The following is a 26,143-nucleotide window of genomic DNA, read 5'->3' as shown; positions in this document are numbered from 1 at the left end:
GAAAGTGGTATTGGTCATAGGAGTAGAAAGCATTGAAGCTGCAACAGTAGAGGACAAGGCACGCTGACCCAATTGCTACAGGATCTTTGAAGAGTATTTTGAATTTGGGTCCAAGGCCCATCCCAAAATGACTAGCCAACTTAGGAAACCTCTTTCCTAACTAATAAACTCAAGATCTTTGTACTCATTAATCCATGTAGGACTATTCCTTAACATTCCCCCTCACGTGTAGGTCCTCTTTTGTGGCTCTACAAGTGGATAGTTTTAAGTGTAGGCCCTCTTTTGTGGCTCTACAAATGGATAGTTTAGGTGTAGGCCTTCTTTTTGTGGCTCTACAAGTGGATAGTTTAGGTGTAGACCCTCTTTTTTGTGGTTCTACAAGTGGATAGTTTAGGTGTAGGCCCTCTTTTGTGGCTCTACAAGTGGATAGTTTAGTTATAGGCCCACATATGAGTACTTGCTTTGATACCATGTTAAAGTTGGGTGCAAGACCCATCCCAAAATGACTAGCCAACTTAGGAAACCTCTTTCCTAACTAATAAACTCAAGATCTTTGTACTCATTAATCCATGTGGGATTATTCCTTAACAAGTATCTTGAGTGTTGCTTGAAGATCCTACTTCATGACTTAGGACGTCAGCTCCTTCGACTGAGACACCAGAATTTGTCACTTGGGCTTCCAAAATTTGTCCCAACACTTATCAGAGAAGTGATTGGACCATCCACAATAAACATACTTTCCATCTACTCGACCACAGCCTAGGCCAAAACTATCACAGCCACACCTCCTACCTCTACTATCTCCCCCTCACCCTCTAGTAGAGTCAGACCTAGGAGGAATAGAAGAGGTATTAATAGCAGTCACATCTGATCGTTTTGTACCCTTTTTATTAATAACAACAAATTTTGCCCCGAGGACTCAATTATATGTCTTTTCCAATGTCAGTACATCACTATCAGCAAGAATCTTAATACGTATAGCATCATTCACTAGGCCCAAGCCATCTAAAAACCAAGCAAATTAATTTATTCTCTCTTTCCTACGCTCATCAGGGTTTATCGTAAACAGATGGAAAGCAATAATCTCCTACAAAACCCCACATCTCTATAAAATATTCAATCACTACTTTATCACCACAAATCATACTGAATACTCTGTACATAAATGATAAATCGAGATAGGTAACTTTCTTGAGAAAAATTGACTCCAAGGCTTCTCCCATCTCCTTTGAAGTGGTACAACTCATAAACTAGTTACTCATCCTTGATTCCATGCTGTTCACTAGCCAGGTTATGACCTGACTATTCTCTACCGCCCACTCATCATCCATAGGGGAGGGAGGGGTGTCCTGAAGATATTTCTATTTCCTTTTAGCCTTCAATAACATCTTCATTGAGTCCGGATCAAGTAATTCTCTCTACTCAGCTTAATAGATGTAATCTGAATGGTATTAGAATCCTTTGAGTCTGACCCGTCTGCCACCTTAGGAAGGGAAACAATTTCACCTGAATCAGCCATAATTACTCTTCTAGAATTACCAGTTTAGTAACATAAACTTCCCCAAACAGACCACCAATAGCTACAATTAAAGGCAATTATAGTTCAAAAAACAACGTCTGTGCAAAGTCCTCTGGGCCCCACATATTTATGCTTCTAGGGCACAAGAAACACAAACTTCCAGCAACACAATAAGATTTATAGGTATAAAATCACATGCAGTAATCAGCCAGAAAATCGATTTTGAAACTTTGAGGGCTGCACAAGCACAACCTACAATCCAGTAAAGATAGTGCAAGCACAGGTAGAGGTGGCACCGAGTCAAGCCAGTTCACGAGTGGCTCTGGCTCGGCTCTGTTTCAGGCTGATTTGACTTGATTATTTCAAGCTCAAACCAAGCTCAAGTATTAGAAAAAGCTCATTTATCAAATCAAGTGGAGCTTAACCTTTATGTAAGTCAGTTTGAGGCTCTTCAAGCCGGCTCGTAAGTAAAATTTGTTCTCCTCGTAACTCTCCCCTCTATCACACAATAAATATTTTGTTTTTTAAACTAAATAAATGTTGGAGACCTTTTTCATGTTAAGGTAGTAACTACTGCAAAGAAGGACATAGGATTTGGAAACACTTGTCTCGCTTTTCTTTCTTATCCTGTCTGTTCACTTTCTTTCTATCACTTCTCTTCTTCATTTAGTCTTCTTTTGGCTTCTTTTTTTCCACACGTTCCTTCCCTCTTCTCTTTCTATCTCTCATTCGGTTAATCTTCTCTTCTTCCTCTCATCTTCTTTTCTTCTTCTTCTCATCTTTTTCCTCCGTTCTTTCTTTCTTCTTTTCATTCTCTAGATAGAAGCAGCACATGGTGATTGCCCCAGTCCTCCTGCCTTCTTACATCTTCTATTTCTTCCTCACATTTTTCCCTCTTCTATTTCTGCCTCCCCTTTCTCCCTCATCTATTTCTTCCATCCTCTTCTCTTCTTCTTCCTACTATCTTTCTCTCGCTCGTTCCTCTTCTTCTTTTTTTCTTTTTTTCATTCAATTGATAGAGGTGTCTACCCCTCCCCACCCTGCATCAAGCCGAGATCAGACCGAACTTGAGCCTATCCAAGTTTGCTCGAACCAAACTCAAACTCATACAAGCTCGAGCTCAAGGGGTCATGGTTCAAGCGGAGCATGAACCTACCATGGTTCAAGTTTGGCTCTGTTTGCTGCCACCCCTAGGCACAGGTCTGTTGTAGACCATACTCCAACTAGAAATTCAGCGCACTAGGGACACAGACATACTTAACTACTGTTCAGACAGTAGCACAAGCCATTAACCTTTAGGTTATGGCAGAAAGAAAAAGAAAATTATGACCATTAAGCATTATCAGCAGACGAGAGATTGAAGGATCACTTTCCTGGATTCACATTTGGAAAGAATTTGGCTGCCTCTCCTGTGCCCCTACCAGTACCAATTGGAAGATTATTGCTCAGATATCCACTCATTCTGCGCCCCGCCGGGTCGCTATTTGGGAGTAGGGGTGGCATCGAAGCGAGCCAGTTCGCGAGCGGCTAGAGCTCGGCTCGGTTCGATTCGATTTATCTGGATCTCAAACTGAGTTCGAGATCCAGGTAAAGCTCGTTTGAGTTAACGAGCTGAGCTCGACCGAACCATGGTTCGGTTCGAAAGCTCGCGAGCGTGCTCGTTAACGGACTCGACAGTCGGGACCGGGTGCGAGAGCGAGAGCAACGGGGGAAATTTTTTTCCTCCCCGTAGGACCAAGCATCGGCCTTGGCGCCATCGTAGCCCCTCCTGCTGATGACCTCCGGCGCCGTGTGCCCCGGAGTGCCTCACGCCGTCTGTAGCATGTCGTCCTTGAGCTGCTTTGGGAGGGCAGAGAGGCCGAAGTCAGAGACCCTCAGACCCCCGTCTCGACCCAAGAGGAGATTGTAGGTCTTCAAGTTCAGGTGCGGGATGTCGTTCGAATGACAGAAGTGGAGGGCGGAAACGAGTTGCTGGAAGGATCTCCTCGTGGTAGATTCCTTCATGGGTCCTTGCCGGCAAACCTTGAACAACTCGCCGCAGCTGGCAAATTCCATGACGAGGTATATCTAGGTCTTGCTGGCCATGACCTCGTGAAGGTGGATGATGTTGGGGTGATTCATCCTGTGCATGACGAAGACCTCACGGAGGATTCAAGGAACCGTGGTTTGATCCAGGCTCTTCTTGTCCATGACCTTGATGGTGAACACCAAGCCGTCGGCGATGGACTTGGCGTAATAGACCTTGGCGAAGGATCCCTGGCCGATGAGCTCTCTGAGCTTGTATTTTCCGAACAAATCGAGGGATCAAGGGGTCTCCATGGGTGACGGGAGAAATCGACCCCCAAGAGAGCCGCCTTCCTTCTCTCTGGGATTTCTAAATTAACAGGGTTAGTTTTAGACTTTCCTTGTTAATTAAAAACAAAAAGGTCAAGTCTCATAGGACTAAAAGTGTGAATGGAGTCCCCAAGTCCAAAATTAAAAGAAGTTTAAGCAAGAGTCTCGCAATCTTTTCCTTTCTTTTTATTTCAAGTGATTTTTGTTCGGCGCTACATCTGTGGGAGACAGACGGCTGAGATTGACCCATGAGTAACAGGAATGTGGAATTTTTGTTTGTCTTTTCTTTCTTCTTGGCAGGAAGATCGTAGCTTCTTTCTCCAAACAAGAAAGAGCAATAGACGATTTTGACCATTTTTTCTTTCTTATATTTTTAAGGACAGGGGGTACCCTTGTCTACGTCTCTTATATACACCCATCATAGAAGTGGCATCGAAACAAGCCGGTTCGTGAGCGGCTCGAGCTCGGCAATGTTCCAGCTCAGTTTGATTATTACATGTCAAATAAATTATTAGGCTCGAGGCTAGGGTCAGCTCGAGCTCGAGTTCGAAATATTTAAATCAAGCTCGACTCGAACATAGGAAAGTTCAGACTCAGCTGGATTCAATGCCACCCTTATGCCCAATTTTAAGTAGAGGTCATGCTCAATTTTATGTAGAGGTCATATCCAATTTTATGTAAAATGTATACCCAACTTTATGTAAAATGTATGCATAATTTTATATACAATTTATTTGACATGTATTTTTTGAAAAAAATTCAATATATGTTAGAGCTCGAACTTGAGACATGTATTTTTTGAAAAAATTTAAATGAATGTTGAAGCTCGAGCTCGGCTCGAACTCGGTTAAAATTATTGGGCTCGAGCTCGATAACAATTTTAGGCTTGAGGCTGGGCTCGGCTCGAGCTCGAGTTCGAAATATTTAAATCAAGCTCAGCTCGAACATAGGCAGGTTCGGGCTCGGCTCGGTTCGATGCCACCCCTATTTGGGAGCCTCCCCCCACCGGTTATTATAAGTTCAACTTTGACGGCAACGCTTTTGAGAATCTGGGGTTGGCTAGCTTTGGGGGGTATTTTTTATCTTGGAGGCACAACTATTATGTCATACTTTGGTCCTCTCAACGTTGCGGACTCGACCACCGCTGAGCTCTCTAGCCTCCTCCACGGGCTTTGCATTTTCCAAGATCGCTTCAGAAGTCCGCTTATCGTAGAAGGTGACTCCAAAGTCGTCATTGGCTGGTGCTCCACTGCCTCTTTCCCCCAATGGTGCCACTGGCAGCTTTTTCTTGATATTATGGACATTGTTTCCACTACCTCTTGTACTTGGTCTCGTGTTCTTAGATCAGCCAATTCGGTTGTTGATTCGTATGCTAAATTGGGTCCCTCCTTGCAATCTCTTGTTGTAAGGGGAGGCATCCCTTGATGTATTCTTTTGTTTTTCTCCGTAATAAAATCATCACCATTTAAACAAACAAAAAATCACTTTCCTGAACACTTACACTTGGAAGAATGGAAAGAAGAACCAAAAAACTCCTTTCTCATGGATTGCCGCACTCTAATACCATGTAAAATGAAGTGAAATACAAGAAAAAGGAGAAGAGAGACTTGGTGGAGGAAGAGAAAAAGAAGGGAGCATACTCTCATCCCCTATAGGGCCTGGATTCCCTCTCAAACTTGCATAAAAAATCAATTTTTTCACCAATCCCGGGGGAGGCTGCCAAGGGCATATTGTGCTTCCCCTAGAATCAATACAAGCAGCTACCTCATGCCAGTGAGATCTCAAAACAGCACCAGAGAACTGTTGCAAAGTCGACCCCTTAACCAAAATTGTGTATAATGCATCATGCGCTCAACCACACTTCCAACAAAATGGGCCTGATTCTGGAATGTTCTAGAGTTTTGCTCCTCCCAAAGGACCCAAATAACTGCAAAGATAGCAGTCAACCATAATTCCTTCCCAGGTTTAGAGAGGGACATGGAAAAAACCTGCCACAATAATTCCGGAAAGTAACAAGGGATACAAAAAATATAGTAGAATTTTCGCAGCACAGAGACATTATTACATCATAGGTGAGGGACAATAATTGAAAATATCATCCATAGACTCGCTTTCTAAGTTACAACACCGACACCAATTATCTTGAACCAGTTGAATTGCTCTTTTTTTTTTTTTTTTTTTTTTTGAAATAGTGCTGAGCATTGTATATGTTCTATTGTAAGGACTTTACCCTTAGAATGGCCTCATATCAATAGAAGTGCCAATGGGAAAGCTAATTCTTTGGCTAGATCGGGTGGTTCTCTGTTGCAGCTTATTGGGAGTAATTCCTACCTAATTGATCCTAGTTCATTGTGTTTCATCTGTGTTGCTTCATATTTTTTTGGTTTGTATTGTAATACTGTTTTTTTTTTTTTTTAAGAAAAGTGAGCTTATATTTCTGCAAAAGGAATGTAATTCTGTTTCTTACTTCTTAAGTGTTGCTATATATTTTTTCTTGCTGGCCTCACTTTTTTGCGGGCCTTTGTTTTGTTCTACCTTGTAATTTTTCTACTTGCTCAATGAAATTCTACAACATTTAAAAACAAAAACAACAAAAGACCACAATAACCATCTCATCCACATAAGATCTACATGGTAAAAATCCATATCAAATCAGATGATTAAAAAAAACCAAAAATAAAAAAAGAAGCCAAAGAAACTACACCTGTATAGAGGGAGAAATCTGTAGTTTAGTATTTCAAGCAGAAGCAAAGAAACCCCTGGCTTGCTCAAAATGGTTGGAGACCTTTGTGGCAATGTCTGCAAAAAAACAGGAAACAAAATAGAAGACCGATTAATATTTTCCATAAATTTAATAATGTCAAGAGATAAGGGTATGTCTATCTTTAATGTCTGTTTTATCTTTGTCATTTGTAAGTAAGGATAATTTGGGTGGTTGAATGGTCTGGAATAACTAAATTCGAGTGGTCCAGAATGCTGTAATATATGCGGCAACGATGTCATTGCATTTTAAGTGCCAGAATTACAGAATAAAGGTGAATAGGGGTCAATTAGAACCTAAGCACCCCATACAAATAAATCCTTGTCATGTAAACTTAATCTTAAAAAACTCTTGAAAAAATAATAAAAACATAAATAAAACAGCAGGCATTATGGAATGCAAAATTACTGAGAACTGAGGACGAAACAATGAGTGTGGAGCAATCAGCAGCAATCTGGCATATGTCTCAACTATTGCAATGCTAGGAATGACCTGCAGCCCATGCACAATGAAGTTATCAGAGAAAGAGGATAGGAATAAGAAAATATTGATCAGCTGGCAATTTATGTTGAGCTAATCATCTCAAGGAGGAGCATCATAGGCCCCTCTAACAATAGTCTGAACCAAGAATTCGAAATCTGAAATTACTCAAGAACAGTTAAAAATTTCCTCTTCTCTGCGGTCTCTGCTTCCTAGTAAACTTGCCTTTTTCTTACAAAAAACCAAAGAAACAGACAGATTATGTTTATGGAGCTTCATAAAAAATTGATTACAGCATTAGATAAAGAAATTCACATTGAACTAATAATGAGTGAAGAAACACATTTAACTCAAAATCTTAAGCTTAAAATGGAGAAGCCAACCAAGCAAAGAATTCACCAAAGAAGGAATATATTCCAACACCTAGACACTGAAACTGACCATCAAATTTCCATGATTGATTTGATAAGCCTCTACCCCAAGTAACAATAGCCAATCAATCACCCTCTGCTATAACTGGTAATGAAAACTTTTCTATGTACATGGAACTTCTTGAAGAATTTCAGCATTATGCTGGCCCTAATTTGTACCTCATTTTATTTATACCCTGTTTATGCTATCCACGTCTCCGGCTCGTATATGAGGGGGAGTGTTTGTCGGAATAACCTCACATTGGTTAATGTTAGAAAAAGTCTTGTGGATTGTGTCTGGAGTAAATTTTCAAGGTCTTCATATTCTCTCGAGTTTTTCCCAAAGATTATACTGGAAAGGCATAGCTGCTTCCTCCGGCTATCACATTCCCACTAGTAATCCTTGGAAGCCCCATCCTACAAGGTGGGTGAAATTGAATTTTAATGGGAGTTTAAGAGGGTCTATGGGCCCTGCTGGAGATGGGAGAGTTATTGAGGACTGTTCTTGTCAAGCTCTTCGGGTATAATTTGCACCATTGGGGCATTGTGGTTCACCTGGGCTGAAATCTGGACCCTTTTATGTGGAATAAAAGTTTCCCTTCAAGTGATTGAACGTGATTCATCAATGGTAGTTTCATGGTTTCACTCTAGGTAATCTTCTCCATGCAGATTTCTTCACATATGTGATGAGATTGTGGTGTGTTGTCAGCATCTTGAGATTCAATGTGTTCACAGAGTGCGCTGTGCAAATTTGATGGTTGATTCTTTAGCAAGAGATGGAGTTGATAGTCATGATCTTTTAGTTGCCAATCTTTGTCCTTTTGAAGTGGTTTTTTCGGCTGTCTTTTTGTACATCATTTCTCCCTAAAGAATTATCATGAAGAAAAATTAACTAGGACAAAATAACTCCTATCTTCCACCAGCAATCTTGGAATGGCCTTAGACACAACTTTTACAGTATTTCAAACAATAAAAATATTAGACATTGAGAATAGGAAATAAAAAATTTTAAATACCTGACCAAAGAATATAGTTTCTTCAAGTTGAAAAGCCAACTTCAAACATAAATTGATTGAAAGTCCAGAAAGCAATGTCATGGATAAAGGGCATGATTCACGCATCACCATCATCCTTTCACTGGTTTGCAAATTAGATCCTTGCAGTAACTCTGTCACTCCAGCAGATTGAAACCAATTTGTAACTGCCTCACAAGCAGGTTGAGCTATTGTGTATGAAAGCACCCAAAACATTCCCATGGTTCTATCATCCAAATTCATAAAATCCATCATACGTTCTCCTGGACAATAGGACAACTATAATCAGTAAATATGATAACCGTACACCAGAGCAAAAAACTAGGGATATGGAAGAATTCAACTCACAAATAGACAATAGACTTACTTTTTTTTTTTATGAAATGTGATTTTATTAAGAGAGCAAAGCGGAGCTAACTTCTAATAGACTGTTATTTGATGTTAGAAATAAAAAGGTTAAGGAAAATAGTGGCAAGAGCACGAGATAACAAGACATATACGGTGCAGGAAGGAGGCTTGTCGAACTGGGTTTCCAGTCCCAATCAACCTGCCTTAATAGCAATCTATTTGGTAAAGTTCGAGTATAGAAAGAAGGACGAAACCACTCAGGAACATAATTAAGAATCCTAAGTCAAATAGCTTGGCAGTTCCTCAAAACAAAACTTAATTACTAATAGATGTCTCAATACTATTAAGCAGCCACGAATGACCAATGCATGTTCTGATTTCCAACCAGTCAGGAGAGGAGATTGAGGTGGATGTGTATTATTGATTAAATGATTTACTTGGTCACCAGAAAGATCATTGCAGCCCCAGTCAAACGCAGTCGGAAGTGGCATGGATGGATACGTGGACGGTTGGGACAAATATGGGCATACCAAGGTTGCCATCAAAAAGGGTTTCGCAAACTGGTACAACAGCCCCAAGCCCTCTAGAATACCATCTGGCGTCGACAGCACCCTCACAAGGCTCAAAAAGATGAACCTGACACAAAACAGCCAACGCTGCAGCAGCTGGGGCGCATGGGCGCACGCAGGCTGCTGCTGCAGCCCAGGCCGGCACACCCAAGTCAATAGCAGGGTGCGCTGGGGTATGCGGAAGAAACGGGCAGGCATCAGGCGAACGCACGTGCGGCCAGCAGCTGGCTGGCTGTGTGGCTGTTTTGACTCAAATTCTAAATTTGAGTTTCTCCTATCCAAATGGCTTTGGAACAGGGTAGTTTGAGACAAATAACGACACATTGGTGACCCATTTGAATTTGAATAATATGGGATTTGCCTTGCTTATGTGGCGAATTCTCATTGGCTCATGTATTATAGGGGATAAGGGTGGCTTATCCTTGATTTGCCCATAAATAGGCAATGTAAACTTGGCGTATTCATCTGAAATTCATGCAAAGAATACCTCATTCCTACCAGAGCTCATTTCTCTCCCATTTGGCTTGTTTTCCCCTTGGAAAGAAGGCTTACTAGCCTACTTTCCACCCAAAAGTAAATTAGGCCGCATGCCAAAGCTTTAGGATTGCATCCTAACCCAATATCGTGATGTGACAACTGGTATCATAACAGGTTCGTTCCAGCCATGGCTTCATTGGATCCAACGTTGGAAATTATCCCAAACAGAGGTAAGAAGAAAGTCTCTGAAACCAAATCTCGTTTAACCTCTTTCAAATCTAGGCTCGAGAAAGTAGAGTACCAATGTTCAAGTTGGGAGGAAAGGATTCAAGGCGATTCAAGGACTAGAGGAAGATGTTCATAGTACTGTTGTCGTGCTTAAAGCAAACATAAGCAACCAACTTGACGAGATGCGGTCAGAACTAGAAGGGATGCGGATGAGAATGGCGATTCTCAAAGGAGCCATTCTAAATGGAGAAGATGTTCTTTTGACGATGAAGATCAAAGTGCACGAGCCAAAACCATACAACGGTGCACGCGATCCGAGGTGATCAAAAATTTCTTATGGCAAGTGGGACAATATTTCAAAGCTTCAAAACTCGTAAACGAAAAAGTGAAGGTTAGTACCGCTTCCATGTTTCTTTTTGATGATGCTATTTTGTGGTGGAGAAGGAGAATGGGTGATGTCGAGGATGGAGAAGACTCGGTGGAAACTTGGGAAGATTTTAAGCGCGAATTAAAGTGCCACTTCTGTCCAAAGGATGTCAACTACTTAGCGCGAAAGGAATTGCAGGCATTGCTTTACAAGGGGCGCGAAAGGAATTGCAGGCATTGCGTTACAAGGGAACCATCAGTGAGTACACTCAATCTTTCACTTCCTTGATGCTAAGTACTCCTAATATAACCAATGGGTGGTTGAAAGCAATGGTGGGGAATGTGGGGTCTACTGTGTGAGGGAGGTTTCCGGCATGAGCTGGAGGAGGCACCTTAGGACCCATCCCTAAATGACTAATACCTTAGGAAACATCTTTTCCAACTAATAAACTCAAGATCTTTGTACTCACTTATCCATGTGGGACTATTCCTTAACAAATCTCATGTACCTAGATCGGCTAATGATGTTGTTAAGGAATAGTCCCACATGGATTAGTGAGATAAAAAATCTTGAGTTTATTAGTTGGAAAAGAGGTTTCCTAAGTTGGCTAGTCATTTTGGGATAGGCATTGGACCCAATTTAACATGGTATCAGAGCGAGTACTCGTATGTGGGCTTCCACCCAAATTATCCACGTGCCTCAACGTGAGGGAGAGTGTTAAGGAATAGTCCCACATGGATTAGTAAGATCAAAGATCTTGAGTTTATTAGTTGGAAAAGAGGTTTCCTAAGTTGGCTAGTCATTTTGGGATAAGCCTTAGACCCAATTTAACAAATGTAGCTGACTCTTTGGCCAAGCAAGAAGCCTCCCTACAATCCCTCGTTATTAGTGGAGTGCTCCTTTAGCTTGCCTTTGTTTTCTCTAGGTTTCTGAAATAAAATCGCACTTCATTCAAAAATAAATTAAAACAGGCAAAAATGGTAAACAACAAAGAGAAGTTGGTCTAATTGACAAATTCAAGCAGACCAAATAATATAATAAATAATAATTGCAGTACAGTTCTACTGCACCTTTCGAGACTTGTGTCCACCATTCGTTTATCTGCTTTCCTTTCTGGAGCTGCTCATAATTCAAATATTCTCTTATAGAAGTGTTGAATGACCAAATACGTAAAGTTTGACTGCTGCTTATAAAGTCAAGAAGGATACTTTGAGCATTGGCGCTACTCGGGTCAGCAGCTATGTCTTCTTTGTGAAATGAGAGAATCTTTCTAGTAGTTTCCACCTACAAGACAGCATTACTTTATAAAACTATAACGTCTTCACAACACCAAAAAAAAATATATATATATAGACACAATTTTCTTTTCTAACAATGATATGGCACAGTAAGCTACACTTCTAAACTCGAAAGCCAAATAATCTGAATTAGAACATTTTTTTATTTTTGAGAAGTGTAAGAATTTTATTGAATAAGGAATATCACATAATTACATCAAACTGCAGCAAGGCCCATAACATAAGGCCACCAAAACTGCCACAAAAGAAAGATATTAAAAAAAACAAAAGAGCTTGTTATAAGTAAGAGCGAAATAACCGGAGATTCAACTCCAAAGCTAGCACCCCAGACAATACGGCTTCACATGCTGTGGGCCTTATCTCAAACTGGTTACATACCAGAAAGGAGTTTGCCACTCTATCGGGTGTTTCCCTTCGGGAAAACTAGAGGTTGATTGCTCATATGACGGGCCCTTGCAGGACTCCAGTTATGGCCATATGGGATCCTCCCCCTTGAGACTACATCAAACTCAATTTTTATGGTAGTGTTATTGACTGTCCTGGGCCAGCTGGAGCAAGTGGTGTTTTCAGAAACAACAATGGAGACCCTATTCTTTCTTATGCTAGGCCGGTGGGCATGGTTGATTCAAATACTGCTGAAGTAAGTACTCTTCTATTCGGCCTCCGAATCTTCAAGGAACGTCTCCACGGCAAACTAATTATTAAAGGAGACTCAAAGACTGTCATTAGTTGGTGTTCAAAAGATAGCTCCCCCCCCCCCTTGGCGTCACTGGCCTATCACCAATTGTAATGTTGACATCGTGTCTTCTATTCATTGTAATTGGAATTTCATTCCTATATCAGCCAACTCTTTGGCTGATAAATTGGCTAAATTAGGAACTTCCCAGCAATCTCTCATTGTTTGGGAAAACTTCCCCCTTGGTAAATTGCTCTCTTGAGCTTTTGTCTTAGTAAAATTCAGCATCATTTCAAAAAAAAAAAAGTACTACGCAGGGTGCTCCACCTCATCTTTCCCCCCATGGCATCATTGACAGATTTTTCTTGATATTTTGGACATTGTATCCACCATTTCTTGTACTTGGTCTCCAATACTTAGATCAGCCAATTCGGCTGCTGATTTGTGCACTAAATTAGTGCCCCCCTTTCAATCTCTTGTTGTTAGGGGAGGTCTCCCTTGATGTATCTTATCTTTCTTTGAAATAAAATTATCATCATTTCAAAAAACAAACAAAAAAAGTATTGTGCAGGGGTAGTTTGATCATTTTACTCCATGGGTATTATATTAATTTCTCTCGTTTCATGTAGGGGTTAATTTTCTGGTCCCATAGGTCTTTAATTTATTGTTTTTAAACTTGAATAGCAGAAGATATGCAAGTATTAGGAAAGAAGGCCTTTTTTCTTCTACTACTTTTTCACCTAAAGACCTAATAAACACAGAGGCTTTAAGCTCTCTGATCTCTGAGGAAACCTCTCTCACTTGTGACACCTTTTTCTTTTTTCAAATCGAAGTCCTTGCACTAAGAACTCCCCCTTATGACCATCGACCCAAATGCCCAAGTCACCTTGTGATACCTTCAAGCTTTTGTTAGCTTCTCCTTTTTACTTCTTTCTCTTCTTTCTTTGACTTAATCTCCTTAATTAACTTGAAGCTACAATTTTACAAGAACTTTCAATCAATCTAAAGTGGAAAAGAATATCTACTAGAAATTTCAGAAGTTGTACTGTATAGAGGGTTGTTGAATTGGGTCAAAGGTCTATCCCAAAATGACTAGCCACTTTGGAAACCTCTTCTGCCAACTAATAAACTCAAGATCTTTGATCTCCCTAATCCATGTGGGACTATTCCTTAACACTCTTTCTCACATGTAGGCACGTGGATAATTTGGGTAGAGGCCCTCATGTGTAGGTACGTGGATAATTTGGGTGGAATGCCCACATACAAGTACTTGCTCTGATACCATGAAAAATAGGTGATTTGGGGAGAAAATAGAAAAGAAAATGGATTACTAAGGACTATTCCTTAACAGGGGTAAAATAGTATTATATGACTGTTGTTGTGTTTATTGTTAATCTAAGGGAATTTTGGGCATAATTAGGGAAATCTCGAGAAATTAACGATATTTTTGGAATTTTGTTAGCTGTAACTTAATACTCTTAAAAGAGAATTGGGGATCGAATTCTTCCCCCAATGAGTGTCTAGTCTCTTTGCCAAGAGCCAAAACTTCTCCATATTCCCTGTTGTTTCCTTCTTCTTCTTAATTCTTTTGTGTATCTATCTATTCCTCTTTTCCCTAAAAAACCAAACAGGATCCTGAAGTCTACTTCTTTGGGAACTATCATCTTTTCCAAAACTAATCAAATGAACTCTATAAAAGGTCATTACTACAAAGATTGCTACTTTTGAGAATAAAATTTGTTAAGCTTCACCATATAACACGATTCATCGTTATTGATGATTCTAGGAGGCAGACTAAGGCCCTTTTTTAATGGAAATAGGTTTCTTCTTTGCCTCCTTATCATAGCCATTGACTAAAATTATTTGAATGATTTTCTGGTATCAGGCCCTTATTTATTAAGAGAGAATAAAAGAAGATTAAACCATTTCATGATCAGTGAATGTCATTCTTGCGCAAAGAGCATGCTAATCTTCTTTGTTAAAAGTTCCAATTTTATCATATTTCTGCACTCTAGCATTTCATAACATATTGTTGAGGCAGTATTGGATAGATGTGGTTGTCTCCTTTTCTTTTCTTGTTTTGAAAATGATGTCTATATTAACAAAGAGAGAACAGTACAAAATCAGGGGAGCAAACCCCTAACAACAAGAGATCGAAGGCTCCTCCCTGCTTAACAAGCACATCAGCTGCCGAATTAGCGGATCTCGAAATGTGAGGCCAAATTCAAGAGAAATGAGAGGCAATATCCAGAATCTCCAGGAAGGCGTCTCAGTGGCGCCACGGGGTGGCAGATGCACGATCACACCATCCAATAACCACCTTGGAATCTCTTTCAATGTGAAGAGGGCCCCCACAGTTGTCTCTAAAAATACGGAGCCCATTGAGAAGGCCATGCAACTCAGCCAATATTGAGTCAAAAATACCCAGTGGGCCCGCATAGGAGAGAAATTGATTACCAGAGGAATCAGAGATAACACCCCCAAAGCCAACAATCCCAGGATTACCGAGAGAAGAACCATCAAAGTTTAACTTTAGAAATCCGAGTCCAAGCCAAGCAACTCCAATTATCGCGGATAGAGGAGCCCACTAAAGGGGAGAAGGCCTTCTTAGTAAGGAGCCAAGAAAAAGAATAAGGAGCCAAGAAGAAATTTGGCCCAACACACGATCCGCAACTCTCTCCACAGATTCACATTTAGCATCAAAACGCCTATGGTTGCGTTCATTCCAAAGGCCCCACAGAATAAAACCAATACAAGTAGAGAGCATCAGCTTTCCCAGCCCTGGGAGGGAAACACCAGTGAGCATTTTACTAAAAGTGACCAGGTCCACCGGCATACAAAAGTACAGCCCAACCTTGCAAATAATGGAGGTCCACATTATCCACAAGTAAGAGCACTGAAGAAGGTTATGGCTGGTAGTTTCAGCCTCCGTATTGCAAAAAGGACAAAGGGAGTCAATAGAGGGGTGGCTTCTCCGTCTAAGCACATCTGCCGTGAGGATCTTATTGAGGCAAGCACTCCACATGAAAATTTTCACTTTGGGCGGGGCACAAAGGCGCCACGAGAAATATACCTCGTGCTCCACTTGATTTGAGTGCCAACCATTGATGAAACCGTAAGTTGAGGTCACAGAAAAGTCACCACTCTTCCAAAGATTGGAGGAAATGGTGTTGAAAGCAAAGCCTGGTTCATGTCCTTTGATTTCTGAATACCGAACCCCCCCAAATGCTTTGGCATACAAACATCCACCCAACTGACCAAATAATATTTAAAAGCGTCACTCGATCCCTTCCAGATGAATCTTCTTTTGATCTTATCCATGGCTTTACAGACGGAAGTGGGGCAAGGCATAAAGGATGAGGTGTAATTTGGGATGCCGGCAATACAAGATTTTAGGAGGATAAACCTACCTGCCTTGCTGAGAAATCGGCCCTTCCAAGTAGCAAGGTGGGATTCAATCTTTTCGACCACAGAATTCCAAAGGCTTTGATTGATGCGACAGTTAAAGAGGGAGAGCCCAAGGTAAGTGGTTAGGATGTTGGATGCAATACAGCCAAAAAGACTCGCCATATCAGCTACAAGCTTAGAGTTAACGTTGAAACCCATAAGAGATATTTTTCCCCAATTAACTTTCTGCCCCAAAGATAATTCAAAGAGACCCAAAACCGTTTTGATCCTTCTAGCTCCTTCCATGCTTCCGATCCCAAATATGACAGTATCATCCGCATACTGGAGGATTGGGACATTAAAAGCCTACATGTGACTAGTAGGAGACAGCCAGCCGAGTAGAACATGGAGGAGAGGCATTCTGCCACAATGTTGAAAAGAAGCGAGGAAAGCAGGTCAAGTAACTATCTGGCTTCTAAACCGAAAAGAATTAAAAAATTTCAGCAGCTCAAACTTTAGAGAAAATTGGCAGCTGGCTGGGCTGTCTCAGCCCTCTCGACCACCGATCATGGCTATCTGGGGGGCCCCTCCATCAGGCCATTTCAAGCTTAACTTTGATGGATGCGCTTTTGGTTGCCCTGGTCCTGCAGGATATGGAGGAGTTATCCATGATGCAAACGGTCATCTCCTCTTCTCCTTCATGGGCCCACTTGGAATCTCCTACTCCACTACAGCATAACTCTCGGGCTTGCTAAACAGAATCCAAGTTTTCTCTAACCGGCTTACGGGCCCACTCTGCATCAAAGGAGACCCAAATATTGTCATTAACTGGTGTGCAAACTCCATCAGACCTCTGTGGCATCACTGGGACATGTAGTCAGAAATTTGTAATTTAATTTCCCATTTGAATTGTATTTGGAAGCACATTCCTCGTTTTGTCAATCATTTGGCTAACATTCAGGCTAAGACGGGCATTTCACTCCACTAACTTGTTGTGGAGGAAGACCCTCTTTCCTAGGTTTGTTTTGTACTACCCTCTTCTTTTAATAGTTTATATGCATCATTTCAAAAAAAAAAAAAAAAAGGGTCACCCTATCTAAGCCCTCTGGTTCCTTTGAAATATCCGCAAACCAAACTATTGAGAATGAGGGAGTAGGAAGCCGAGCCCACACAAACTCTGATCCAAAATCTCCATTTTGCGCCAAAACCCATTTGTTCCATTAGCTCGTTTAAAAGGACCCAGTTTACTCGATCGAAAGCTTTTTCCAAATCAAGCTTGAAGGCAATTCTCGGATCCTTGATGCAGCTAAAATGATCGATGAGTTCATGTGTTGTCATAGTGGAGTCGAGGATATTCCTCCCCTTGAGGAAAGGGCCTTGCCCACAGTGAATGATGGTTGGGAGAAAAGCCTTTAGCCGATGGCCCAAAATTCTAGCAATTATTTTGTATGCACTTATGATGAGGCTAATAGGCTGAAAATCTTCCGGTTTCTCAATGTAGGACTTCTTTGGAACCAAAGTGATGAAAGAAACCCCAATGTTGTAGAAGGTGATGACATTCTTATAGAAACCATGGATCATTGTAGTGATATCCACCTTGATGCTTGACCAGAACTTCTTGAAGAAGTCCCCGTTGAAGCCATCCAGGCCCCCTAACACTCTCCATACCTAACACTGCACGCGCGATTTCCCCAGCAAAGAAAGGGGACTCTAAGAGGGAGGCGGCTGCTAGAGAAAGCCAGGAGAAATTGAGGTGCTGAATTTTTGGCCGATTTGAGCACTCCTCCGAATATAAGTCTATGAAAAACTGAATCAACACATTAGTCGTAGAGGTCCGACACGACATTACCTCATTATTGATGCATAATGAGGTAATTTGGTTGGATCTCCTTCTTGCTGAAGCGAGGGCATAGAAAAACTTAGTATTTGCAGCACTGTCCTTCGGCCATTTAAATCGAGCTCTTTTTTTTTTATGAAAGGTGATTTTATTAAGAGAACCAAAAAAAGGAGGAGCTATCCCCTAACAACAAGAGATTGCAAGGAAGCTCCCTGCTTGGCTAAAACATCAGCCACAGAATTTGCTGATCTTAGGATGCAAGACCAAAAACATTCAAACAAACTGACAATTTCCATAATTTCAAAAAAAATATCCCAATGGCACCACGAAGGTGCTAAGGAATGCTCACACCAGCCGATCACCACCTTAGAGTCTCCCTCGATGTGAATGGATCCAGTGTAGTGATCACAGAAAACGTGGAGCCCATTAACTAAGCCATGGAACTCAGTCATCGTGGAATCCGCAATACCGAGAGGGCCGGAGAAGGAGACGATTTGGTTCCCAAGAGAGTCACAAATCACTCCGCCAAAACCAGCTAAGCCAGGGTTGTCGAAAGAAGATCCGTCAAAGTTTAATTTAAAGACACCGACAGGCGGCGGGGTCCTTTCAGAAATAACTGGGGGCTTCGATGATGTGTGAAGTTGGGCAAGACAACTCCAGTTGTCTCTGATGAAAGATCCCAAGAAGGGAGAGAAGGTTTTTCGAGAGTGGAGCCATGTAACAATATTTCCTGAGATAGTTTCAACGACTCTTTCTTGAGAATTGAACTTGGCACTGAATCTCCTTTGATTGCACTCTAACCTGAGACCCCTAGGAATGAAAGTCGAGCAAGCCAAGATCATCATTTTTCCAAGACCAGGAACGGCAGTCCCTGCAAGCATCCGATAGGATGCGGGGAGATCCGCAAGGAGACAGAATTGGAATCCAATTCGACTAATAATCGAAGTCCAGATCTCCCATGAGAAAGGGCAGAGGAGGAGCAGGTGGCTAACAGTTTCTTTGACGACATGGCAAAAAGGGCAAATGGGGTCCACCCCTAGCTGCCCACAGTTTCTGAGATTGTCAGTATAGAGAATTTTGTTGAAGCAAGTGCTCCGAATGAAGAGTTTTACTTTAGGGGGGCGTTGAGACGCGAGGTGAACTCCACTGCATATTTGGAGCTGTGAGCAAGCCAACCTCGGATAACAAGATAGGCAGAGAAGACTAAGAAAGAACCACTCTTATCAGGCCTCCAAATTAATTTATCAGATCTGCTAGCCTGAATTCTGGTCGGCTGTAAGGCTTCCAAAAGGTGACTACCTTCCAGAGCTGCAAGATCCGATAGACACCGACGAGGGTGAATGTTTCATCCCCTATTACTGGCGACTTCAGCAATTGTATTCCTCCTCAATCTTGAAATTTTGAAGAGGTTCGGAAAAGATTTTTGAAGATATTACATTGTGGAGCCTAATTAACGCCTTATGCTGAGTCGGTACACGGATCCACGATATATTGACCGCTGTCTCATTAAGGGTAGTTTGGGGATTTCACACTTGTAATCCGGCTGCCCTAATTTTCTCTTTATATTTGGGGGTGCCATTGTTAGGATTTTAATCACCTGGAGTATCATCATCACGGAGAAGTATCTTGAATTGCAACCCGAGAGAAGTTAGAGAAAAACACCTGCAAGTGTGTACAATTTCTCTTGTAAACTATTTCATCTTCATAGTGGATTACTGCAGCAACGGAAGACGGGATGTAGTCTCACCTTGAGGCAAACCTGTATAAATCTTGTTTGTTCTCATACTTGTTTTTTCCTTCTTTTGCGTTTATTATTATTGCTCTCGTTAGTTTACAATTAGGCCGTCTAATTCCTAACAGAAGAGGCTTATGACCCGACCACCAATCTTCCCAGAATCTAACATATTAACCATTTCCCACATAGAATCGAATAGCTGAGGACAAAATTGGGATAAGGAGATAGAGAGATCTCCAGATAGGAGATAAGAGCCTTTTGTTTCCCCCCTCAGTCCACCAATTCGAAGAAATGTCGAGCTTTGTTTGCACCATTTCTTTCCAAAGGTTTGGAGCGGATGAGTTGAATCTCCAGATCCATTTTAGGACCAAGGCACGATTGATGTCTCAAGTAAACTGGATCCCGAGGCCTCCAAGAGTCTTTGGAAGGCAGACCTCTTTCCAATTGACCAAATGGTACTTGAATTTTGAGCTGATTCCTCTCCAAAGAAAACGCTTCTTCATCTTATCCAACTACTGACAAACAGAAGCAGGGCAAGGCAAGAAAGACAAATAATGATTTGGGATGCCAGCAATGCTTGATTTTATATGGGTGAGCCTTCCTGCCTTGCTAAGTAATCGACCCTTCCAGGTGGCAAGACGCATCTCCATCTTTTCAATAACTGGAGTCCAGAGATCTTTGCAAATGCATCCCGAAAACAGGGGAAGACCAAGGTAGGTGCATGGGGTGGATGAGACTGAGCAGCCAAGGACCTTAGCCATTTCTAAATATCAAAGTGTTATCCGCATATTAGAGGATAGGAATATTGAAAGTCGAGGAATTGCTGGTTGGGTATAGCCATCCACATTCTTTGGCTGAGAAGAACATAGCAGAAAGAAATTCCGCCACAATGTTGAAAAGGAGCACGGAGAGGGGGTCTCCCTGTCTCAGCCCCCTCGAGCCTTTAAAGCACCCGCAAGTTGTTCTATTTAGGACAAGAGAGTAAGTTGCAGAGGACATGAAGTTCTTAATCCAGTATCTCCATCGATCTTCGAAACCCATGCAGTACATGAGATCGTCCAAAAGAGTCCAGTTTACCCAGTCGCAAGCTTTTTCTAAATCCAACTTTAGTGCAAACATTGACTTCTTTGAGCGGGTAAAATGATCAACCAGCTCATGAACCGCCATAGTGGAATCCAAAATGTTTTTGCCTTTCAAGAAAGCACTTTGACCATGGTTGATAACTAGAGGGAGCACCGTCTTGAGCCGATTTACGAGGAGTCTGGCAATGATCTTGTATGTGCTCGAGATCAGACTAATAGGCCGAAAGTCACAAGGGGTTTCAACATTCCTCTTCTTGAGGACCAGAGAAATGAAAGAGGCACCCATGCTACGGAAGGAGATACCATTCTCAAAAAACACCTCGACCATTAGAAAAATATCTCCCTTAATGATTAGCCAAGCTCGATGGTAGAATTCTTTGTTGAATCCATCTGGACCCGGTGCCCGGTCGCAAGCCATACCCAAAACTGCTTTTTCGATTTCCATCTGAGAGAAGGGAACTTCAAGAAGTGATGAAGCAGAGCGTGGGGGGCGGCCAAAGTGAAGTTGTTGGATTTTGTGTATAAATTTGTGAAAAATCTTAGCAGCTCATTAGCAATTTGGATCCTATCCGACGTTACCTCGTTATTGATGCATAAAGAGGTAATTCGGTTGGAACTTTTCATTGTCGACGTGAGGGAGTGGAAAACTTTTGTATTGGCATTGTGAAATTGGGTCCAAGGCCTATCCCAAAAAGACTAGTCATCTTAGGAAACCTCTTTCCCAACTAATAAAGTCAACATATTTGTTCTCACTAATCCATGTGGGACTATTCCTTAATACTCACCCTCACGTGTAGGCCCTCTGGGCTCTTACATGTAAATAATTTAGGTGGATGCCCACATACGAGAACCTGGAGTACCTGCTCTGACACCATGTAAAGTTGGGTCCAAGGCCTATCCCAAAATGACTAGTCATCTTAGGAAACCTCTTTCCCGACTAATAAACTCAAATTTGTTCACACTAATCCATGTTGGACTATTCCTTAACAGGCATCTCCATCAGTTAGCCATTTAAAGCGGGCTCTGTGCTTCCAACTGATTCTTTCCTAGACTAGGATAAATTGCAGCTCCTTTTGGAGCGAAAGGTGAGTGGAAAATTCAGATTTGGTTAGATACCTTTGCTCATTTGTTGAATCCAGATCGGCAATGCGATTGAAGGGAGAGGATTTCTCAGCTCCAATTAACTGATGCAGGTGGAAAGACCAGTCCTTAAGTTTATTTTTAAGCAGTTTGAGCTTTATCGGAAGGGACCATTCTGTTTTACCCCAAGCCTGAGAGCTAGTCCACCAGTTCTTTAGCAGCATATCAAATTCAGCATCAATAAGCCAGGAGTTCTCGAATTTGAATGTGGGGGGAGGTGTGCATCTATCACACGAGGTGGATAATAGGATGGGCCAATGGTCCAATGCTCCCTGGTTGAGAACCCTTCCGATTACATCATCATAAAGATGAAGCCAATTTGAGTCGGCACGAAAACGATCCAACTTAGAGAGGTTTGGATGTTGTTGTCCATTGGACCATGTGAAGGTCTTCCCAAAGAGGGTGATCTCCTCCAACTCCCCACTGCCGATGAAGTCTGCAAAGCCTCTCATTGAGGATGAGATGTGGGTAGTCGGAGTTTGCTTTTTGTCACAGAAAAAAATTGCATTGAAATCCCCCGCAAAGATCCACGGCAAGGCCCATTGGAGTTGGAGGTCAGAGAGTTCCTCCCAAAAAATACTTCTCTTGAGCCCTTTGCTTCCACCGAACTCGTTCTGGATGCAAAATTGCATTGAGATTGATAGTGAGAGAAATGCAAGATGAAAACACATAGGGGATAAATGCCTTTGTTTCTCTAGCGAGTCCAAATCAGCGATCAGCAAGAGAAGAGAGGCCTTCTCAGCACCCAGCAAGGCACGACAACTTGAGCCCCATTCCTTAATTTTTCCTTTTAGGAAACGGAGTTTCAAAGGAAAAGCCCACTCCCTTCTACCATAAATTGGGCCCTCAGACCACCAACCGTTAATAAGAGAGTTGAAAATTTTCTCTAGCAGTCATGAGTTTTCAAAGCGGTAAGGGGAAGGCCCCCATTTCTCAAAGGAAGTAGAGAGCATGATAAGCCAGTGATCTAACCCAACCTTATTGAGCACTCATCTAGTGATGTTTTCAAAAAGTTGCAGCCAATCTGGAAAAGCCAGAAAGCGGTCAAGCTTAGAAAGAATTGGTTGTTGTTGGCCGTTTGACCAGGTATAGCTTTTCCTCGACAGCGTGATCTCATCTAAACCACAGCTTCCGATGAAGTCCGCAAAAGCCTGGATTGAGGAGGAGATGCGGGCAGCCGGAGGCTTCTTCTCGTTGCAGAAACGAAGAGCATTAAAATCACCAGCGTAGAGCCAAGAAGAACTCCAAGACTGGTTTAACTCCAACAGCTCGTCCCAAAAAGGGCGCCTCTCCTGATATCTCGTCGGACCATAGACTCCAGCCAAACACCAAACTCTATTAGAGGTGTGGTCCCGAAGACGGACACCCAAGGAGAAACGACCCTCCTTAATGTTGAGACCATTGAAGTTAGCAGAGTCTCATGCAACAAGGATGCCACCAAAGTGTCCTATGGTGTTAACAGCCATCCGCTTGACCGAAGGACAGACCCATAGCTCCCTGGCAATGGCGTCAGTCATTTCCTGACATTTGGTCTCTTCAAGAACCACAATTGAGGGTTTAAACTGATAAAGAAGCTAGATATCACGCCATGCTTCCGATCAACACCAATTCCTCTGACATTCCATGATATAAGAATCATTTGTTAACTCTTTTCTGGACTCCTAGAGTGGTGTTGTCCCTCGGCAGCTGACCACCGTAGCTTGCTCCCATGAGATGCGCCAAGTTCATCATTTGCTGCCATGTCTTGTCATCGTATATGTGACATTCAGCTTGAACTCCTCCACGAGGCGGGATGACCTTTCATTTGGGAGAGGGGAGGAGAAATTTCTGAGGTTTGCCTCGAGTGGCCGAGGGGCAGCCGAATTGGGTTCATCATGCAAAATAAGGCTATTTTGGTCACGCCTTCTTCTCTGGTAAGTAGCCAGAACAGGGGGTGAGGTAATATGGAGGGAAGGCGCGACTTCGGTTGTGAACTCCTAATCAGAGTGAGCAAGCTCTTCGGCCTCCATTGGTGAGGGAGGTGGGGAGATAGGTGGCAGAGCCATTTCTATCCTCATAGGGGAAGTATCATCGAAGTGAGCATCAGGTCTGATGGGTTTGGTTTGACTGTTGGAAGCAATGTAGGTTTTTTCCGGGGGGTTGGGTCTACCATGAGTTGAATGAAGCGGAACTCAAGGAGAGGGGGACGCATCCGATATCAATACTGTCTTCTCTCCAAAAAGAGTTTGTCTTGCAATTCCTTGGCCCCTTCAAAATTTAAATCCAGCTGCTCAAGCTCGACAGGAGAAAAAGAGTCTTGTTTGACCACTTAAATGACATTATCTATGTATACTAGGTGCCATTGAGTGTTTGTGCTTCTATGGAGACCGCTTCACGTCCTTCCCCATGGGCTATGGGTGTATTGAGACAGGTTGTAATCATCTCTCACTATGGAAGGAGACTAGGTGGTTGTGTTCAGTTGGTATGTATCTTTGAGAAAACCTCCATGGCTTTTGCTTTACATTTATAAGATTTGTTCTTTATGCTAGGGTACTTTGGTTGTACGAAAGCATGTCGTTAGAAATGTAAACTCCATTGGAGATTCCTTAGCAAAGCATGGAGTTCCGCTTCAACATATTGTTGGGGGAGATTCATTTCCCCTAGGCATAGGTTGATTGTCTTTTTTTCCTAGGAAAACTTCGATGCTGCCCTCTTTGTACTCTTGGATATTCTTCTTTCTAAATAAAATTCTCATCTTCTAAAAAATAAATAAATAAATAAGAATTAGGAGATGACCTTCACACCTAACCAATTTGACCAAAAAAAATCAGGTTTCTGCCATTTCCTTCTTTTTTTTTTTCTCTCAGTTCTCAAATGAGAGATCTTCAGAGGTGCTAGGACCCCCACGCCAAGCATCTTTCCTCATGACACAGTTTTCTATAACTATTTGTATCCATGACTCTTCAAGCTTCTATAAAGAAAAGACCTACTTTCTTTCTGAAAACAGCAACGATAATATTATATTTAAAGAAGAAATTTTTTTTTTGAATAAAAAGTTGTATATTTTAAAAGAGAAAGAAATAGTACAATACCTGGCTAGGAAGGACCTTCCTCCACAACAAGATGTTAGAAGGAAACGCCTAATTTAGCCTAAACATCCGCGAGCTGATTAGCAGATCTGGGAATGTATTTCCAATTACATTGCAAATGAGAAAATAAATTATAGATATCTTCAAACAGATCCCAGTGTCGCCAAGGTGCTTTAGAAGACTTCTCACACCAATTGATAATGACTTTTGAGTCTCCTTCAACGCAAAGAGGGCCCACCAACCGTTGTTTGAAAAGTTTTAAACCATTATACAACCCAGAAAGCTCAGCAATAGTTGAGTCAGATACTCCAATCGGCCCAACAAAGGAAAATAGAAGCTTCCCTTTATCGCCGTGGATGACACCTCCAAATTCGGCAAGCCCAGGGCACCGTAAGCGCTTCCGTCAAAATTTAATTTGAAGTGTCTCAGAGGAGGTAGAGACCAAGTTTCTATAGCCACGGGGTTGGCTGGATAAGACATTTATGCAATAAGTTGCCAGTTCCCACGCAAATTGGATCCTTTTAAGGTTTTGGAATTCTTTCCTCGTGAGTATCCAAGAGGAAACTTAGCCCACAATTTTATTAATCAGAATATTCCTTGGAAGAGAATTTCTACTAAATTTTCGATTATTTCTTTCTTTCCATAAAGTCCAGACGATATGACCAACGCAACATGAGATAAGTAGTTTTCCGAGCTTAGGAGGATTTGCACTAGTGAGAGTGAGGATTGTGGATGAGAGTTCTTGAGAAGAACAGTATTGCAAACCAATTTTGTTAATGAGATTGGTCCAGGCATTATGGGCATAATCGCAATGTAACAGAATGTGGTCCACAGTTTCGAGGGTTGTTTGGCAGAAAGGGCAAAAGGGGTCCGGAACATTAGTTCCTCGGCGTATTAGCGAATCAGATGTCAAAATTTTGTTTCGGCATGCGGTCCAAATAAAAAACTTTGCTCGAGGGGGTGCAAGTAGGGACCACGCAATGGCTGCTGAATGGTTGGATTGAACGGGGTGGGAAGAGAGTAAGAAGTTGTATGATGAGTTTGTAGAAAACGTACCTTGCCAGCATGGAATCCTGATGAGAGAGTCAGGTGCATTTCTAAATCGATCCGGAGAAAGACTAGTGACAAAGTCGGAAGCTTCTAGAGCTTCTGTATCTGACAAAGCTCTTTTGAGATTTAAATTCCACTCGTCTGAATGTGTCCTTTGTCCAAAAATGGTGACGTCTTTGTTTCTTGCCATTGAAAAGATTTGATCATGGCTAATGTTGAAGCTGCTTGGGCCAACCCACCAATCAGTCCAGAATTTTGTCTAACATCCTGAACCCAAATAACATTTGACAGCTCTTTTAAATGCAAGCAACATTTGTGCAATTTTCTTCCACACGGGAGATAA

At 41.9% G+C, this 26,143-nt stretch overlaps 1 protein-coding gene and 1 non-coding gene across 3 annotated transcripts in view; both read right to left on the bottom strand.

The window, feature by feature from the left end:
• Positions 1–26,143, bottom strand: part of LOC137945363 (mediator of RNA polymerase II transcription subunit 23) — a 71,026-nt gene that overhangs the window by 13,127 nt on the left and 31,756 nt on the right. For both annotated transcript variants that reach the window (XM_068791226.1, XM_068791227.1), the window contains exons 7-10: positions 11,598–11,811; positions 8,521–8,801; positions 7,023–7,106; positions 6,558–6,652 (exon numbers count right to left, since the gene is read on the bottom strand). In XM_068791226.1, coding sequence (XP_068647327.1) covers positions 6,558–6,652; positions 7,023–7,106; positions 8,521–8,801; positions 11,598–11,811 — 674 coding nt within the window. The remainder of the gene's footprint in view (positions 1–6,557; positions 6,653–7,022; positions 7,107–8,520; positions 8,802–11,597; positions 11,812–26,143) is intronic.
• Positions 14,413–14,518, bottom strand: LOC137947128 (U6 spliceosomal RNA). Its single transcript, XR_011111175.1, has one exon. It is a non-coding gene; the product is annotated as a U6 spliceosomal RNA (small nuclear RNA).

This window comes from Aristolochia californica, unplaced genomic scaffold, assembly GCF_029961685.1.
Source record: "Aristolochia californica isolate CCGP_79_NKW_82.1479 unplaced genomic scaffold, dmAriCali1.0.hap1 SCAF_12, whole genome shotgun sequence".
NCBI classification, from domain to species: domain Eukaryota; kingdom Viridiplantae; phylum Streptophyta; class Magnoliopsida; order Piperales; family Aristolochiaceae; genus Aristolochia; species Aristolochia californica.
This window is presented reverse-complemented; position numbering and strand designations above follow the sequence as displayed.